The sequence below is a fragment of the Prionailurus bengalensis genome, chromosome E3 (assembly GCF_016509475.1).
Source record: "Prionailurus bengalensis isolate Pbe53 chromosome E3, Fcat_Pben_1.1_paternal_pri, whole genome shotgun sequence".
Taxonomy (NCBI): domain Eukaryota; kingdom Metazoa; phylum Chordata; class Mammalia; order Carnivora; family Felidae; genus Prionailurus; species Prionailurus bengalensis.
This window is the reverse complement of record NC_057357.1, coordinates 27662914-27683376: the sequence shown is the minus strand read 5'-3', so window position 1 is coordinate 27683376 and position 20463 is coordinate 27662914. Positions and strand designations below refer to the sequence as shown.

At 48.3% G+C, this 20463-nt stretch overlaps 1 protein-coding gene across 1 annotated transcript in view; it reads left to right on the top strand.

Annotated features, from left to right (window-relative positions):
- Window positions 1-20463, top strand: part of XYLT1 (xylosyltransferase 1) — a 309644-nt gene that overhangs the window by 246377 nt on the left and 42804 nt on the right. Inside the window, exon 6 of the mRNA XM_043560440.1 lies at window positions 15601-15681. Coding sequence (XP_043416375.1) covers window positions 15601-15681 — 81 coding nt within the window. The remainder of the gene's footprint in view (window positions 1-15600; window positions 15682-20463) is intronic.

Here is a 20463-nt window from a genome sequence, read left to right as displayed (position 1 = left end):
TCAGGAAGGAAGTTTACATGCATATTACGTAGGAAACCACTGTGCATATAACCGTTTCTCTTCTCAGGAGTCAGAGAGAGCTTCCCTGGAGAAGTGTCTCTGAGCTGAGAATTGAAAGGACAGAAGGAATTAACTGGGTGAACAATGGGGCATGAGTGTTCCAAGCAGAGCGGTCTACAAAGCCCTGAGACACGAGGCAACACGGGCCATGCATCAGGTCAATAGCGGCTGTTGTGGGCAGAGGGATAAGCACATAGAGAACCAGGCTGGAGAGTTAGGCGGGACCCAGACAGCCTGAGACCCTGAGAGCCTGAGTTTATCCCAAAAGCAGCAGGTTATCTTGGGAAAGTTTTAGGTTGGAACGTGCCATGATGAGATTGCCTCAGCTCCTATTCAGTTGTTTGGCAGTGGGGGGGAAAGGAAGGAAAGAAGAAAAAGTAGAGAAGTCTACCAGGCTGCTAGAGAAGGGGAAATATGATAGCGGGTACTTTGTGCGAGCGGATGTGTGCATGATAGCTCAGGTAATTACTTTCCAGCAGGCTATTCCCCCCTGTTGTTTCACCGCTATTATTTCTTCTCTCTTGGGCCTCTCTGCGGCACATAGTGCGCTTCATCTCCGTGCCCCGGGGGGTTCCTGGGGAGATACTATAAGCTGGAGCTGGACCCAGAAACCCTCTTTGCGTTCTCTGTTTGGCAGAAATTTTCTGGGGCTCGGGCCTTCGGGCAGTGTAGGAAAGGGATCAGAAGTGTGCGCGTGGGGAGTCCGCAGAGTCTGAATCCAGTCGTCTCGTTTACTGGCCCCAAAAGCTTGGGGCAGGTTGCTCACCCTTGGCACACCTCAGTTTTGTCATCTGTAACATGGACAGCGTCACAGTGCCCCGCCGCAGCCTTTGCCGTGGGGATGGAGCTGTGGAACTTGCAGGGCCTTGCCTGGCACAGAGCAGGTGCTCAATGCACAACGACCGTGGGGTGACCTAGACGGGCCAGTTCGCTAGGTTGACAGTTCCACAAGCATGGCAGTGACAGGTCTTCTGCTGAGGCTGTGTCTCTAGTGCCTGGCACAGTGCCTGGCATGTTGCAGGAGCTCAGTGAGTTCTCTGCGCAGCGAGGGCTGTAGGAGCAGACTGACGGTCGATGGCCACCCCCTACAACGGCGGCAGGCGGCAGCCCCTGCTGTCATTTATTCCTACATGGAGGAAGACTCGCTGATCCTTCGTCCCATGTTGTTCGCTTCCACAACCATTAAATGGCTTCTCTGAGCTTCGTCGTGGATTGAAGACCAGTGGAAAGGTTTTGTCTTTACTTATTTCTTTCATCTAGAGGCATTTTCAGATTTTTCCACCATGAAAATGGAAAACATTCCAACGCACCAGAGACTCGATTTCAGGAGAACAATGAGCCGTGATGGGTTCTCATAAATCCTCAAGTTGGCTCTGCTGCTTCTCCACTTAACTGGAGGTGCCAGCACAGACCCAGGGGGGCCCCGTGTGGGAGCCCAGCAGGGGAGGACGGTGGCACATCATACTTGCCCGGCCGCGGACATCACACTGCTGGCTTCCCTGCAGCCCGGGAGAGGGTCCGGATCCCAAGTGATCTCTTGACGTCGTGTGGCAGGGAACCTACCTGTCCCCGTCTTCCACGAACAGGGCTGGGAGGTAGACACTGTGCTGTTCACCTTCCCTCCGTTTCCGTGACCAAGCCTCTGTGCCAAAGCCCTGGGACTCTGAGGTCAGGTGGCCGCTTCTGTTACACATGGGCTGTCTGAGCCAGAAGAGGTCATGGAACTTGTTTGTCCTTCCTCATCTGCAAAATGGGTGATAATAATGGCAGCCACCACGTGAGGTCTTTGGGAAGGCACAGTGAGGGTGGACACAGACCCGGTTCCTGGAGCGCTTGACCTCTGTCCCCCGTAGTTAGCAGCCGCAACAGCCCTGGTACTAGAGAAGCTAGGCCGGCTTGAGAAGTCAGTGTGTCCGTTGTGAAAGGAGTCCAGTGCTGCCTCCTTTCTAGGGGAGTTGTGAGGATAAACACGTAGGGTGCACAAAACGTTTACAACACGCCTACCGTGGTTGTCGTCGGAGCTGTGTGATGATGAACTTTGTTTTTTTCGCTTTGGAATATTGGAGTTCAGCCGATAGAAATCACCACGAGTGACACGTGGTACATTGACGATGTGGTGCAACCACCATCACCCCGGTGCCGGACATTTGAGTCATCCCGAAAAGCTAGTAAGCGGTTGCTCCTTGTTCCTTCCTGTCCCTGGGCCCCGGCAATCACCAGTGTGCATGGGCTTACCTATTCCGGATACCTCATATAAATGGAACCCAGTGATATGTGGTCTTTTTGCCTGGCTGGTGTCATTTAGCATGATGTTCGCAAAGTCCAGCCACGTGGTAGCAGATATCAGTGCCTCATTCCGTCTTACGGCCAAATAATACTCCGCTGTAGGGATATACCACATTGGGTTTCTCGGTTCAACCTTCCGTGGACGTTTGAGTCGTTTCCGCCTTTTGCTGTTGTGCACAGTGCTGCTGTGAACATTTATATAGAAGTTTTTGTTTCAACACTGGCTTTTCAATTCTTCTGGGTATATGGTGACTTTTTACTGTATGTGGTTCAACTGCCTAGGAGAGAAAAGGAAGAAATAGTAAGAAGATAAGGTAGGAAAAAAGGGATTCCAGCTTCTGAGGGTTTCCTTTTTTGGCCGACCTCAGCCTTTTAGGGGGCAGCAAGGGCACCAGCTGCAGAGAGACATTAGTCTCGGCTTTGTTCTCAAGCTCTCGGGCCATGTCAGCACCTCACGGGCTTGGCTTCCCCGGGGAAACACCTGCTGACTGCAGCTTGCAGTGTGGTGTGCCTCGGGAAGCCAGGCCTCCTTGTCCATCCCTCAGAGGGACTGAGTAACAACAGCTCTGGGATAACCAGGCACTTCCTGTGTGCCGGGCCCTAGGCCAATAAACCTTCACACACGTGATCTCCTCAGTTCTCTACCCCCCTCAGGCTAGGACACTGAGACTCAGGATAATGTAGCTTGCAAGTTCACACAGTAGGCTTTAGAACCAGGTCACCTGATGCCGAGCAATGTCCCTGCAGACCAGTGGCACATCTGGCTGTCACTCAGTGGGGCTCGTCTCAGCTGCACCTGCCCATTTATCTGTCTGCCTTAGCATGAAAGGGATGCCATGTGAGTTTATGAATTCCATTTCAGGAACCTAGCAGAGCCTTAGGGGTTCCATTCAGCGTTTGTCCCTGTAGGTGTTAAGCAACTATATTGTGCCAGCCGCACCTTTCTTAACGGGGGTTCCTTATGGGAACCTCAGAACACAGAAAATGATCAGAATGGCTCTTTTCTTGATTCTTGCAAGAATGGCCTATAACTAGTACCGTTTGTAATACATGGGAGAAAAGCTAATCCAAGGCATACGGTGGGTGCCTCGAGACACTAGGGGTCAATTCTCACAGAGACTGGGTCTCAATCGTCACTGTTACTCCAACATCCAGAACAGTATCTTGAAATGTAGTAGGTGTAACGGTAATGTTTGCTGACTGGATGAATGTGGGATATAGTGATATGAACAAAACAGACCTGCTCCCATCTGGCACACATCGTGTTTTACAGTTTACAACATAAACCTCTTTTATGATCCAAACCATTTAAATATTCAAGGACCAGCACTAGAAAATATTTTATCAGTGATCGATGAACTTGTAATAGCACCTTTCAGCATTATTATATGTGAACAGGTTTTCGGAATAGTCCCAGATGACAGTAAATATTTTTTTAAATTTTTTAATGTTTATTTGTTTTTAGAGTGAGAGACACAGAGCATGAGCAGGGGAGGGGCAGAGAGAGGGAGACCTAGAAATCAAAGCGGGCTCCAGGCTCTGAGCTGTCAGGACAGAGCCGGATGTGGGGCTCAAACTCATGAACCCCAAGATCATGACCTGAGCCTAAGTCAGACACTTAACTGACTGAGCCACCCAGGCGCCCCTAAATATTTTTTTAAGAAACACTATGTCAGTCACTATCAGTCAGGAACACAAGGGGAGTGGATGTAAGGTATTCCCTCTGAGTAAACACCTCAGGAATATCCGGAAATGAATGACTTTTACCCAAAGAGCAGGAAGTCTGAGTTCATAGTCCAATAAAACCTGGGAAAGTTACCCCTCCTTGAAATAGGTCTGTGCGACTCAAAGTGATACCAGTGGTCTAAAAAGCTGAATTCCTATCTAACATCAGAACTCAACACAATTTTTGGCACTTAGGCAATGCTCAAAAATGTGTGAGAGGGGAGGAAAGAAGGGAGGGAGGGCAGAAGAAAGAAATTTATTCCCCAGCCCCAACAGTAACACATTTAGTACCTACTAAGTGCTTGCTGTATACCAAGCACCCATGCTAAGTGAGTGCTTAACCTCCATGCATCATTCTCTTTATCTTCAAAACAGCCATACAAAATGTGTCCTATCATGATGCCCATTTCTCAGAATGCAAGCGTGCTCCAGGAAAGTGTTCCCGCCCAAGGTCAGACAGTCTAGTGAGGGTGGAGTTCAGCCAGTCCTGCTACACAGACTTAGTCACCTACTATACTTTGCCCTCCCTTCCCCTCCCCCCCAAATTAGAATCTGAATTGGCCATCTTCTTTAATTACGTTTCAACTTATATTGTTATTCTACTAAATCTTTTACTACCAATTGAAACTTCTCCCAGTATGGAAAGTAGGTGACAGATTTCTGTGGAGAAATCTCAAGTGAGCTGTCCTGAGGCCCCACTGGCCAAGTGGAACCTAGCGCTGTCCCAGACGCAGTTTGAGAACCATTCATCTATGTGATAAATTCTCTTTTAAAACATTTCAGAAGCTTTTGCCTCTAGCAACTGCCAAATTACAACCTCAGAGCCTGTGTCCTCTGTTTAAACAGCCTGATTTCTTGTATAACTTCTCATCAACCCTCCAAAATAAATAAACAGGCTTAGAATCTGCGAGGAAAGAAGATTCTGGATGCAGCATGCCCTCATTCCCTAGAATCAGTCTCTTGAGCCAAGAATCTGTGTCCGCTTGAGGTTGGCAGAGGTGGCTACGACCTTTGCTTTTCCACGGAGGAGTATGTGGCTTCTCTTCTGTGTTCCAATGCATTCGGATCCTATTCCGGAAAGGACCGGCTAGGGGACCTGGCAGGCTGCCCAAGGTGATCCATGACAGTCAGCTGTCCTTTGAGCTCAGGCCTGCTCTGGGACTGAAATCAGAACTGACCTGACCCTGAAGTTCCAGGGGATGGAGATGCTTGTTACATCCTGTCAGCCGCAAAATACAGAACCTAGTGCTGGAGAAGTAAGAGGAGTAACAGCAGCCTTAAGAATAGTAGCTACATTGTAGCGTTCTGCGGGCTAGGTTACCCAGTCTCTGTCTGTGGCTTTCCCCTGCCCACCATTCAGTATTCTGTCCTACAGCACTCCTAGTGCCTGTGTATCTGTATCAGCCTGGATCTTTCAGTAGCAGGCAACAGTTAATATTGTCGTATTTGACTTAATCGTCACAGCAACCTTATGAAGTAGACATCCTTATCCTCAGTTTTAAAGATGAGGGAACTGAGCTTCAAATCGCAGAAATGACACGCCCAGGGACTCGCAGCCCGTAAGTGGTGGAACCGGGACTTGAACCGACATCTCTCTGGTCTCAGGCTCATTATTGTGAACACTCCACACATCAGTATATTTATTGTTGGTGCATTAGGGATGTCAATCTGGTGAAACTGGAATAGAGAAATTATTATGATGGGTCACTGCTGTCATTTGAGCAAACCCAGGGGAGTGTGCAATGGTGAAAAGAACTCTGTTCTCAGCCATACACGCAGATGGAGAGTTGAGCTTATCAATAAAATTTCGTTCAGTTTAGTTCTCATTTATACTCCAGCCTGTTCCCGTTGATGTGACCCTGGGCCAGTTCTTGGAAAGACAGTTGGGGGTTAACAGGCAAATATATGGGAAGGATGGTCCCAGCATAGGGAACAAAGGTCCTCATTCTGGAATGCAGTACAGACGGGCTGAGACCCTCAGAAATGAGCAGGGGGACTCACAGACATCAAGCTGCTAGAATGTGTGTTTCAGGCCTATGCCGGACACTGAGAAAATAAAAATGAATCAGAGAAAGTTCCTGTCATCGGGTAGCTTACAGTCAAGGGACTTGAACATACGTAATTTTTTCTAGGGCTAGGCACACAGGCAGGTAGGATTAGAAATGTCACACAGCGTGATGGAGGTCTGGCAAGTGGTGGGCATGCCTTTCCTCTGGCATTTCGAAGCAAAGAATATGGGGGTTTCTGTTTACTGAGCACCAGCCATGGGCCAGGGACTATGGGTGCCATACCCACAACACACAGGTGCCTCAGGTACCATTTTTATCCCCGTTTTGCAGATTAGAAAACTGAGGCTCAGCCAGCTTCAGGAATTTGCTCAAAATCAAATAGCAACAAAGTGGCAAAGATCAGGGAGAAATTTCTGCAGACACAGCTTCCGTTGTGGCCAAGTTTTGGTTCTCTCCCGTAGATCACGTTTACTCTTAAGATTCAGTCTTTCTGTGTCCTCCAAAGCAGGCCTCTTCTTGCCCAAAAGCAAATCAAATAACTGGCTGTAATCAGTCATCGTAAGGGGATGCAGAATTTGGTTAACCAAATGTTCTGCTCATTTGAGATGTCTCGTGGCATATGAGGACAACCAGATTTCAGAAAATTAAAATACAATCAAACAGACTTCACATGCACACACACGCGCTCACACACACAAGGCTGAATGGCAATTTAGTTCTGCATTCATGATTCCAGCAGTGTTCCAGGATCAGGCATGGCCTCCGGGGCGCTGATTCTTGTCAGTTACCTTTCCATTACAGCCGTCTGCAGGAAGGGCTGACATGTTAAGAGTTCCCACTGATGGAAAGTCAGATAAACTGCCTCTTAGAATGGCTTATGTATGTTTAAAATGAAAAATGTGTGTCTTACAAGTGTTCTGTGAAAGCGTTGAGGCTTTGAGAAATGGTTTGCCAGTTCCTGCCAATGCAGTGAGCATGTTTTAATTCTGCATCGGTTTCTCTGGTAACAGAAAGATAAATCCAATCAAAAGTGACTGAGTTTTATTAGCCAGGTGGCTCCCCAGTTTGCTGCCCGCCTGTGTGGAGGGGAAGAGCTGTTCCCCTGGTGTCTCCAGGATGCTCGGTGCCTTATTTCACCTGGCAGTTCACTCCATATCATAAGAATCTACGTGTCTGTCTGCCTTCTCCACTGTCCTCTGCGCTCCTGGAGGACAGAGACCATGACCACCTTATCTACTGCTGTTCCAGGTATCTGGCACCTGCCCTGTCAGGGAGTAAGAAATCATGTTTCCAGGAGAGCACAGTTTTATGCGAGTTTTCAAAGTCACAGGAAACACAGAACATTTAGAAAACTTCAAATAATGCCAGAGATTCAGCAGTCAGGCCAGCTCACAAACCACTTTATACACCTTGCTAAGGAGTTAAGAGCATTGTCCTACAGGGGACAAAGTACCACTGAAGGGTATTAAGTAGAGAGGGGATACGAGCAGACTTAGGTTCTAGAAAAATCCTGCAGCTGCTTTCCGGAGGATGGATTAGAGTGGAATCTGAAAGCTGGGGCAGCATTTTATCCAGTTCACTCTTCCTTGGGTACCAACAGTGGCTGTAAGTACGCCCACAGGGCCGAGGAAGAAATACAGTACCTAGATCTTTCCATACATTTCCCACTGTGTCTTCGCAGAAGTGGGTCTCACTCCTCGTTTTGGCTCTATAAGATCAATCAGTGATTGCCCTTCTCATCTCCAATGCTTTTGCTCTTGGCTCGTCTGCGGAGAACCCTGAACTTGACCTTCCTTTGTGTTGTTCTGGAATTCTGGCCTTCCTGAGAGATTTGCTAGTAGACAAGAAGACTTGGTAAGGTCCAAGCAAAACCTGCCTGGAGGGTCATGGACAGAGCATCGACAGGATCTTCCCCCCTCTCCCCAACACCCAAAAAGAAATAAGCCATATGGAAAAATGGGTTTGAATCCATCTGTGAGCCAGAATGCAGCGAGAGAAACCCAATGGCTAGGGCTCTGATTTGAGACCAGCGCAGCAGAAAGGCCCACACTTAGGAGGCCATATCTGTGTCACCTTCTGACATGCAGTGTGTGTTCGACGATGGGTCCCCTTAGAAGGTGGCTGCAGTTTCAGGTGCCTGTGTCCTGCCTAGCTGTCCTTGGAAAGAAACGGAGGGCACTCCTAAAGCTGATCCAGCACGAGGAGATCAGGATTGCAAAGAGTCATGTTTTGGGCCTGGAGTGCGAAGGTCCAAGTCTGTAGTCCACCTTCCTGCAAGACTTTAGCCAAGTCATTAAATCTCTTTGTGTCCTACTTTATTCATGTATCAACTAGTTCCTGTGTGATGGGGGAATTGTGGGTGAAAGGGGGAGGCATAGTTAACACAATCAGCAACACAGGCATGGTTCCTACAATCGTTACTAAGTGTTTTCTGACTGCCTCACGTTCCCCTCCCCCCCTTCAGTTCAAAGACACAGGGAAAAGCATGTCCAGTAGAGGAAACATTGTGGTCAAAGGCAGGGACATACATACAAGTGAATGACAGAGCTCTCTGCCTTGATGGCCACGAGCCCTGCACGCCAGTGCTCCCCTGGGGCATTTATTAAGAACGACGGCAATTATTTGTTGCACATCTAGTGTCAAGTCCAGGAAGAACAGACCGGAATTAGATCCAGTGCCCACCCATCTCACAACTATAGCCAGGCTCCTGAAAAGTATTGTCCAAGGTGCCCTGGTTGAAAATCCCTGTGCTATTAACAGACAGATGGGCACCAGCTGGAGCAGCTGCCCCGGGCACTGGATAGTTCTGCACTCCCCACACCACACACACACACACACACACACACACACACACACATACACACACCTCGCTGCCTGACGGAGGCTCATTCCTGTCCCACTGGCTGTTGGTCCCATGGGGAAGCCAGAAGGCCCTTGCTAGTCCTGCTTAGCCTGCCAAAGAAGCCCACCAGCCTCCCCAGGACAACGCCCCCACCCCTTTCATCACCTTTGCCATTTCCTTCCCCCTCCCCATATTCCTGGGAGCCCACTGGCTTGGTTCCTGCGTGGTGGCGTGAGCCCCGTCCTGGCTCTGGGCGTAGCCTCAGTCTACATAGCGTGCCTTTCTAAAAGCAAAGAGACACTAAAAAGTGCCCTTTGCACGAACAATGCCGCATCTGGGAACTGAATCCTACAGAAAGCTATCAGACCCACATACGGGAAAGAGAAACGCTCAAGGAGGTTCCTAGGAGCGGTATCTGTAAGGGAAGCAAACAACATAAATGTCCATCACTAGGAGACTGGCTGTGTCCCTTCCTTGAGATTCTGTGTTGCCCTTAGAAGGGTGAAGTCTACTTTATGTGCCGATTAGACAGATCAGCATGATAGATCCTTACATAAAAAAGCCATGGACACACACGCTCCCCTTTTTGTAATAACAAGGGGTGTGAGTGTCCCAGCACCTGCTTCATAGGGGTGCCGTGAGGACTAAGTGGGTTAACAGATGCAGAGTGCTGTGGAGAGTGGTCCCCACTGCAGGCCCTCAAGTGTTAGATGCTGTTCTTTCTGTTGCTCTTGCCATTAATTGGTCTGTCTTGCTGTGGGCTAAGCTGCAGGATGGTAATTTCAGAAGCATAGGGAAGGGTTACGTGCTTCCCCCAGCATGGTTTTCTGCACTCTTGGGCTCCTCAGAAAAGGACGAGTATGACGTTTTTCTGGGGTCACATGGCTTTCAGCAGACGTGTATGCCACCAGCTCAAGTTGGTTCGCCAGGACCATCTGATATTTATTTATTTAATCTTTTGAGAGAGAGAGAGCACGCATGGGCACGTGAGCAGGGAAGGGGCAGAGAGAGAGAGAGAGAGAGAGTGAGAGAGAGTGAGTGAGTGAGTCCCAAGCAGGTTCCATGACCAGCGCAGAGCCTGCTGCAGGGCTCCAACGTGAGTTCATGACCTGAGACGAAATCAATAATTGGACGCTTAAGTGACTGAGCCACTCAGGTGTCCCAGGACCATCTGATTTTAAAACTGAAACATCTGTGTGCTGGATCCCCTCTCAGGGCTGGACAAACCGGGACAGCTGACTGCTCTCCATATGCCCCTGGTGGCCCAGGTGCTTTAGGAGGTACCCAGATACGTAGTCATTATTGCTTTTCATGTGTAACGGGGGGGAAAAACATAAAAACGGTGTATCGGAATTACTCAGCCTCGAAACAGAAAAACACGTTATGACATGGATATACCTTCAGAACGTTGTGCTAAGGGGGAAAATAGCCAGTCGCAAAAAGACAAGTACTGTATGATCCCCCTTATAGGAGGTTCCTGGAGTTTGACTCCTCTATGAATGTGTTCATGGAGACAGGAAGCAGAACAGGGGCTTCCAGCGGCTGGGGGAGGGGGAAATGGAGAGTTCTTGTTTTAATGGGTACAGGGTTTCAGCTTTGCCAGATACAAAGCGTTCTGGAGAGGTATGGTGGTTGATGGTTGCAGAGCAGTACGAAGGTACTTAATACGACTGAACTGTTAACACGTAAAAATGGTTACGATGGCAGATTTTCTGTTAGGTGTATTTTACCAGAATTTAAGATTTGTAAAAAAAAAAAGTACATCACATACTGCAAATATTGTCACATAGGGTAAAGCTGAAGCGCTATTGAATTGAACGTTAAATTGAACATGCGTCTGAAAGAACCGTGCAGATGATAGAGCAGTGGAAGAAGCTGGGGAAATACGGCATGTTTATTCTGAGCTCACATTGAAGGTGCCTCCATCCTCAGCACGATCAGCTTGCCCAGTGCCCTGGTCCTCCACCCTCTGCCACCCACACACATTTCTGATCCTCACATGGCCCACCCGCCGCATCCACGAGGCCTCGATCTGGTGCCCCCGGGGTCTGCACACACCCGGCAGCATCAGCAGGTGGAAGTCTTGAGTCCTGACATTCACAAAAACTCTGTGCTTAGCTTTTGCCTTGCCGGTCGTCGGGAGTACCTCTGGCAGATTCTTCTCAGCATCCTGTATCAGAGAAGGGGGTTCTGGGCCACAGCCTGGTGGGCAGGAGGAACGGAGAGCAGTTGAGGGCTGGCTCAGTGTTGTGCTCTTTCCAAGTGGAGGCTGAGAAGGTCCCCATTCCCTCCTCACCCTGTCTCAGGCTGCCAGCAGGCAGGCTTGGCTGTGAGTGGGCTCCCGGGTACTAGAGGGACCTGAGAGCTGAGCTGTCCTCCTCCCCCCCCAGTTCTGTGTGTCCTCATGCCCAGAACCATTATGCATCTTAGACACACACAGTGTTGAGGTGGCCCCCCGGGAGCCAGTTCCTAACTCTCACACCAGCCGGGAGAGGAGACAGGTCCATTGGATGGGGCATTTCCCAAACCATGCTCCACAGGGCATCCCCTGGGGCTTAAGCACAGAAAGCTTTCCAAGTTCAAATCTGGCTGGGTCATTATACTGCTGTCTCCAGTTCAAAATGTCTTAAGCTTCTGATATTCAAGATGGCAATAATAATACTATTAAATAACAGCTAACATTTATCAAGGGCTTACTATATGCCCGGTGCTACAGCACAGATCTTCAGGCATTATTTTATTTAATACTCCCAACACCTGAGGCTTACTGAGACGAAAGTAACTCGCTGCAAGTCCAGGCTTTCAGGAGCCGGCCTTAGGGAAAAGATGAAGAAGGAAAAGAGGAAGAGAATTAACTACCATATTCATGCTTCACTTAAAGCAGCCCTTCTTAAACTTTAAAGGGCACACGCATCCCCTGGGAATCCTGTTAGAATGCAGAATTTGACTCAGTAGGTCCGAGGTGGAGCCTGAGTTACTGCATTCATCCAAAGACCAGGCTCTGAATAGGGGGGCATTTGGGCACCTACACCTGGCATGGAACTCATTCATTCACTTGTTCATTTGTTCACTCATTCATTCACTCATTCGTTCACTCGTTCATTCATTTATTCATTCGTTTACTCATTTGTTCACTCATTCCTTCCTTGCTTCATTCATTCATTCACTCATTCACTTATGCAAACAGTCTAGTAGCAAAGGGCATGACACTCTCTGACATCTGGATCCAGATTCTAATCCTGACGCTGTGCTTCACTAAGCGGCAATTTTTGAGTCTCAGTTGCCCATCTGTAAATTGGGAATGAAACTCGCATTTTATAGAGTTTTTGTGAATATTAAATGCAATAAGATGTGGCAAACATCTGCTCCAGGGTCTGGGGCATGGTGGACAATTTCATAAATGGTCGTGGTTTAGAGCTTATTTCAAAAAAAAATTTAATGTTTATATTTGAGAGAAAGAGACAGAGCGCGAGCAGGGGAAGGGCAGAGAGAGAGGGAGACACAGAATCCAAAGCAGGCTCCAAGCTTTGAGCTGTCAGCACAGAGCCCAACCTGAGGCTCGAACTCATGAGCCATGAGATCATGACCTGAGCCAAAGTCAGACACTTACCCAACTGAGCCACCCAGGCAGCCCCTTTTTTTAAATTTTTTTAATGTTTGGAGCTTATTTATCATTCACTTATTCCCTCATTTTAACAAAGATTTTCACATGGTTCCAATAAGTTTGTTTATATTATAGCCAATTTATTAATTGAAATAAATGACTTATTTATTAAAATAAATCACTTATTTTAACATTTACTTATTTACGTATTTCCACAAAGACATCCCAGTGGCCACGAAGGCTGCCAGTGAGGGGCCCAGAGTCACAGTCATAGAGGAGTGGCTGTGGACGAAGAAACATGTCTCCTAATGGTTTTCACAAGAGGTAGGGACAGGCACAAGTGATGAGTGGTGGGAGCCACTTGGCACATGACTCCACCAGAAGAGGAAGAGTGAGAAACGTATGTGGTGGGGAAAGAGGGAGAGAGAGAGGCTGGAACTGGGTAAAATGTCAACAGATCGCAAGCTGTTAATTATCTGAGGAGAACTAAATATTATGTAGGCAATTATAGACAGACGTTGGAAAGCAGTGATAGGAAAGTTGGGCCCCAGCCGAATTGCGTGTCCCCTTGAAGAAGGGCTGGGAGACTGGTTTCAGTGTGCAGAGCAAGCTTTTTACTCCGAGAGAGAGGGAGAGTGAGGGGGCCGGTGGAGGGAGCCCAGGGAGGGGGAGCTAGGGGTCCCCTCGACCCCGCCAGTCCAGCCAAGCCAGGCACACAGCACTTTGCTTTGAAAGGCAGCCTTACCCCACCCCCACCCCACCCCCGCATTCTCCCTCCCCACGGGCTCTGGGCCTGGAATCCGCAGCCCCCTCCCCAGCCGCCCTCCCTCCCCCAAGATGTCATCTTTTGAGACGATTTCATGTGGAAGCATCGCTAAGTAAATTCGCTAAATGCCTATTCATCCCCGTCAGATGGGGACTCGGTGAAGCGGTAAATGTGAAAATGGCCCCAGCTCAGGGCCCTGAAAGGCGCTTTCTGGGGTTGCCAAATGGAGCTGCAGCCACTGACCCTGGGAGGCCTGAGGCTTCGCGCACGGGGGCCCAGGAGCCCCGGCCCGGCCCCTTCAATCCTCCCTCTGAGGCCGCTGAGAGGCCCTATTTATTATTCCTGCTGCCAGGGACCCATTCAGAGGTTAACTTGTCCCCGTATTCATCAGGACGACGATAATGAACTGTCCCAGAGTGGCAAGGGGGTTGGTAAACAGGAACTGCTGAGACACGGAGATCGAATGGGCCTCTTGAGGGTTTGGAAAGAGAGATTGCTTTCATTTTTTTTTTTATGGGCTGATCTTGTTCCCACCTCTCCCCGCAACTTCGGGAGGCCCTTTGCCCATGGCTGTCTGTAACTTGGTATGAGGCACACATGGGCTTTACCTTGGAGCATGTGGGCAGGATTGTCCACACACGAGATGCACCGTTTTGCAGATGCGTGGGGTTAGCCATTTGGCTGCATCCCTGGAATTTACCTCTGTGCGCCTCGGCAGGGCTTGGCTTGCGTGTTCCTATCGGATTTACTTCAGTGTGGACAGGGGTCTCTCTGCTACCGCCAGAATGGCCGGCTGTGTATTGGTGTTCATTTCAGTAATAGGATGGGACACCGGCAGGGCTCGTTTTCACTGCAGCGTCCCTTGACTGCTTTGTGCCCCCTCCGCTGGAATTATGAGTTGGTCAGCATGCATCTTCCAATCACAGAATAGGGGCTTGCAGTGGTGCGGCTGCAGGGAGTTGCAGGGAAATGAAGAGTGAGGCGTGGGGGTTGCTTAGACCAGATGGTGGCAGGTGGAAGGAGCAAAGCACTTTGCATTTATTGCGCACCTACTATATGCCCTTTAAATATTTCCAGCTATCCATTCGTTATATACGTACTGAGAGCCTACTGTCTGCTGGGCAGTCAGGGGGGTTCAGAGAAGGCTACCACCCAGATGTTAAATTACTCACCCTTGGGTCAGGAGTGGAGCTGGGATCTGCCTCTAGACCCTTCTGCTTCTAGAGCCCAGGCATTGCTTTCTGAGGCACCTACCTGCCCCCCAAAGTTCTGAGACCCTCCATTCGGTTCCAGGAGTGTCCTTCCTTTCCACCGCCTCCATCTGGTCTCCCACTTTGAAACAATGGTTAACCCTTTCCTTCTAAGTAAAAATTCCTGAGCAGAGCAGATGATAAAGGAGCTGTCACTTCAGCACCATTTACCTGTTTGGGTTTATTCAGCAGAAGAGGCGACTGCATTTCTGGCAGATGGAGACCCGTGTGACTGCCTTTTAAAATACTGTCACAGCTGTATGCACAAGCTGATTAGCTGTGACTACACTGCCTGCACCGAGATTGATGGCGATAAATTTGGGATAACAATACTGGGAACGACGTCATCTGTTTCAATCGCACTTCATATTTTTTAAAGCTCTCTCAATTGGTAGCCCACTGGTTATTCAAGGACTTAGTATTCATTCATCCAGCAACCATTAATGTAGCTCCTACCATGTGCTAGTGAGGAGCAAGTCCCACTAGGTTCTGTCCTGATGGAGCTTACATCATAATGTAAACAAGTTTAACACTTGCAGGTGACAATAAAATAGTAATGGAAATAAAGGGATATGATAAAGATGGGGGTGGGGGAGGCTGATGCCACATTAGGTTGGGTGGCCAGAAAAGGCGTCTCTGAAGAGGTTACATTTGAAAGGAGACCTGGATGATAACAGCAAGCCAGACCTGGAAAGATACAAGGCAGAATTTCCCAAGGACAGCACGTGCAAAGACCCTGAGATTGCTGTGTATCGCATTGAGCTACACACTAATGACTTACTGTTTGCCATGCCCAGTGCTGAGCACTGGAGATTCCAGAACAGCTAAGGTAGTATGCTTATACTCAAAGAGTGTACAGGCTATAGGATAGGTAGGATACAAACACGCTAATATCCCCTTTTAATGTAGTGTGGTAAGCCTAGGGTGGTGACCCATGAAAGAAGATGCTTTATTAGCCTGTATGGACCTTATTTCTGTGACCACGAAGGGAGCCAAGACTCAGAAAGTGTCCATGGTCTCTGGAGGACCCTGACCTTCCTCTTGGTTTGTTTCCACAGGACGAATGACCAGCTGGTGGCATTTCTCTCCCGATACCGAGATATGAATTTCCTGAAGTCACACGGCCGGGACAATGCAAGGTAGCAAGCACATCCTCCCCCTACCCATGTGCAAAATGGAAATGAAAATCTGAGTGATCATTTTGGGGCTTCCTTTGAGGCTAGCTTGGAGGAAAGCAGAGGACAGGAGGAAGGCATGGCTCGGGTGGGCCCCTGCCCCTTCCATGTCGGGTCTGCAGCAGTCTTTCCCGTCAGCCAAGGACAGGGATAATAGTAAATGCATCTCCTCTCGTAATAGCCCTTTACACACCACCCCCCAAACACACACTGAGCACTTTCCTGGGTCCATTATCTCATTATGGCAACCCTTTGAGGTAAGTAGGGCAGCCATTGTTCATTCCCACTTTATTGGTGGGATGACTGAGCCCCATAATTTAAGTGATGGCTCCAGATCATTCATTGGGTCAGCCATTCAGCAAACACTCACCCAGTGCCAAGCATGTGCCAGGCACCCTTCTAGAGCTGAACAAGACAAAATCCTCATTCTCATGGAACTTACTTCCTGGTGAAAAAGAGTCTCATTCCAGCATGGAGTTGAGCTCATATATCCTGATTCCCACCCTTTGCCCTCACCAGTGCCTCACTCTTGCTGCCCAAGACATTGGCAGGGATTCAAGGCACCAAGAAGCCCAATCTGGATCCACAAATAGCATGCTGCAGTCCCACTTTCAGCGGAGCCAATATCTCTGTGGCCAGAGATCAGCTACGAGGGATTCAGTCTCAAGCGCCCCCTTTAGGGGAGATCACATGATAGGCCTCACCGTCCTGATGGCAAACACCATTAAAAAAAAACCAGCCCAGATCACTGACATGCTGGCAGCTTTTTCTAGCTTTGAACTCAGACCATAACCTGGCAGCACATGGGATAATTTTAGCTCGTTAATGTGTTTTGTTTGGTTTGGCTCTTGTGTTGGTTTTGTTTTGTTTTGTTTCAGTTCAAGTGCTCCATTTGAAAATGAATAGCCCCATTTAAAAATAGCAATGTTTCCCAGGCACATCCAGCTCATCTTAAAAGATCCAAAGGTCCACTGACTCTGGGCCTCAGGTTTCTCATTGGAGGCTATCACCTGGGTCATAGACAAAGCCCGTGTTCTCCTGTCCTCTCCTGTGCCCCTTCCCTACCTGGCCCCCACTGGCGTTTCAGTTTGTAGTCTGCTTCAGGCGTTCTGTGCAACTGCTGACTGACCTGCCCTCTGGCTGGCTCTGTAACTCAGTTTACCGAGTTACCTACGGTGGGGGGGGGGGGGGGGACCAGAAGGTAGCCTTGAGCTCCATCTCCTGAGCTCTCCAGATGTAACCCCAGAATCCTTTGTTGTGTCATTGCCTAAATTCTAACTCTGATTTCATCCAGCTGTTTATAGCTTGTTCCCATCCTACTGACAGCCTGCATTTTTTACATTTAGAAGGAGCCCCCAGACTTGAGGATGCTCTGTAAATCAGCATGATTTACAGATTAGCGTGAGCATGTTCCCACCGCTAAAGGAGAGAGGCCTGGGTAAATCAAGAATTACAGCCACTGTGTGATGTATTCCTGATAAGTGCCCTTGCTCTGCTGACCTTTTCCCTGTGGGATCCAATTTCATTCTTAGGGCCACTCAATGCAAAATAAGAATCATTATCCCCATTTGTCAGGAGAAGAAAGGGGTTTTGGGGAGTCTAAATGATTTTCCCAAGGTTACACAACTGGTAAGTGTTAGAATTTGAACCCAGTTCTCTGACCCCAAAGCCCATGGGAGCAAGGTGGAGCTGAACAAGATTCCATTCAGGTGTTAGTTATCAAAACTGGCCCAGATGTTAGTGTCTAGGCCCTTAGGTTACCTCCAGGTAACCAAGTAATATGTGTTTTGTGCAAAGTTGTTTCATCAGAAAGGAGCCCATTGTAATTTGATAGACTTGTGTCTGGATTATTATCCACCCTGGTATTATTATTCCTGCCTAGTTGGTATTTATTCTCTGTCCACTATTTCTAGGCCCAGCGCTTGGGACTGGGTATGTAGCACAGAGGTTAAAAGCGTGGGCCTTGAGGTTGTACTTCCTGGATCAGAGTCCTGCTCTGCCATGTCCTAGCTATGTTGCATTGGACAGGTGTCTTAACCCCTCTGAGCCTGTTCCCTTACCTTTATAGTGGAAATAACAATAGACCTACACTCTTGGGGTTGAGAGGATTAAATGAGATGCTGCATATAAAGCATCCACCATATAGTAGATGCCCTATGTGATGGTGGTGATGATGATGGTGATGTCATGGCTATGATAAGTGTAGGATGAAAATATTGTGGTGGGAGAAATAAATAGATGGTGTTTGGGCCAGAGTTACTCCGCTGGGTGTGTGAATACCTGTCTGGTGGATGTGCATCAGTAGCTGACAGGTAATACCCACATGGCACAGAACAACATAAAGGTTCCGGCTAAGATGTTGTTGGCACTTCCTGCTAAAACTAAAACCCAAGGATCTCCAACAGAAAAGCTCCCATATTCCACTACCCAGGAATGAGCCCTTGGCTGGTTTTCTCTTACTTGAATGAATGAAGGACAGTAATGTAGTATTAATTTCATAGTAAAATGAGCCATTACCTGCCACCCTCTCCTCTCTGTCAGCTGGGGCCTCACCTGCTGATGAGTAACCCTAGCCACTGTGCGTCTTCTGTTGTCCCCTCCCCATCGCACAGAGCTGGGCATGGCTAGGCTGCAGACCCTGCATGGGTGATGTGTTATAAAGGACCCTTGGTGGCAGATGACAGAAACCCAGCTTAAACTAGACTAAGTGGGTAAAGGAAGTTAATGGAAGGAAAACCTTGATCTCTGACTTCAGATATGGCTAAATCAAGCAGTTCAAATGCTTTAATCACACCTAGACTCTGTTAGTTCTTTTCTTTTCCTTTTTATTGGGGGGGAGGGCATTTAATTATTTACTATTCCTGGAGTGGGTTAAAGTAAAATAAACACATCAAATAGCCAAGTAGTTCACTGAGGGGCATCTTTTTATTTTTTTAATTGAGATGTAATTGACATACAACATTATGTTAGTTTCAGGTGTATGACCTAATGATTCGTTATTTGTATATATTGCAAAATGATCATAATAAGTCTAGTTGACATCTGTCACCCCACATGGTTACATTTTTTTTTCTTGTTGATGAGAACATCTAAGATCTACTCTCTGAGCAACTTCCAAATACACAGTACAGTATTATTGGCTATACATCACCTCCCCCCAGCACGTATTTATTTCACACCTGGAAGTGTGTACTTTTTGACTCCCTTGTTTAGTTCTATTTTCCTTTGTGTTGGTTGGATTTTCTGGCTCCAATGGTGACTTAGTAGCTTCGTTTTAGAGACAGGGAAACTGAGACTCAGGTGAAGTAATTTGGTGAAGCCCACATAATTACAGCAGTGCTAGGACTCCGGCCCAGGTGCCTGTGTCCCCAGAGCCCAAGCTCATAACCCTTGTATGATGCAGCCTGTCTGTATTCTGGGCCTGCTTTCCTCCAGGATGCTGGGTGGCTTTCAGGCAGTGACTCTGCTTCTCTGGGCTTCACTTTCTCCCTTTGAAAAAAGAAAAGTGGATGAATAAGATGGTCTCCGAAGGCACTTCTCCTTCTGATGCTCTCTGCTCCTGGACCAACCCTTGTAAAAGACATTGTGACAAAGGCAAAGAGTTTAAAAGATCAAACGATGTGGAGGGACCAAAAACAAGCAGTAAGATACAAAATAGGCCACAGGGTGCCTCGGTTTTTAGTTCCACGTGGCTCCTAATAGCAGTGTTGACCTTCTGTCCCCATCTCCAGCCCTTGGCAGCCAGTGTGGATTCCCAGCTCCTGCTCTGCAGGGATGGCATAAAGGCAAACTAATATTTTAATAGTTGCCAAATTGGTCCTGACTGTTCCTGTAATTAAATGAAGGGGAGTGTTGTGTTCACCATTTCTCCTTGCTTTCCTCCAAAAATAAAGTCGATGCAACGAAAGGCACGCAGCACAGTTACTGTTTTCCCAGTTAGCCTCTGTAGGATGAGCAGAAGCAGGTGTCCTAAAGTTCACTGAGGGACTAAATATGTCCTTGCAGACTAAATAGGTCCTTGCAGTTACCCTGGAACTCCTGGCTTCTGTTCAGGGAGCATTGGAGAAGTTTCCCAAATGTCTGCAACCTGATTGTTGCGGGGGTCGGGGGGGGGGGGTGGTCTGATAGGGGCTCGAAAGGGAAGATCCTTTCCACCAGCCAGAATAGGGTTTCCTCTGACACTTTCTCTGCCTCAGTCCATCTGAGCTCTCTTGCTGATCCAAGGTCCACAGGCCCCCACGCTGAGCCCAGGGACACATTGTGGTACAGGGGCAGGTACATGAACATTGGAGGCCTGGCACCTGTGTTGAAATGCTGGCTTGCTCATGTGATGGCCATAGGACTTCAAGAGATGGCTTTGACTCTCCAAGCCTCTGTTTCCTCATCTTTATAAAAGGTGAATAGGGAGATGGGCATTGTGGAGGAGGATGGAGTGTCCTCGCTGACCCTGGGAAGGCCCTGAACCAGGCACTTTCTGGTGTGTTGTCTCATTCCCAGCTCACTTGGCAAGTGAGATCTTCGAGATGAGTACAGCTGAGGCTTAGAGAGTTGATTTTACTTGCTTAAGGTTCCACAGCGAGCAGACCGCAGAGCTGGGACTGGAACATGGCTCGGTCTGGCTTTTAAGGCCTGATTTTATCACGCCGTGATTCATGACCACATCTGACAGGACCTGCAGTTTTGCCTTTGGGGCGTACAACTGAAAGAGCAGAATCCTGCTAACTTTAAGCAGAAGTATTGTTGAAA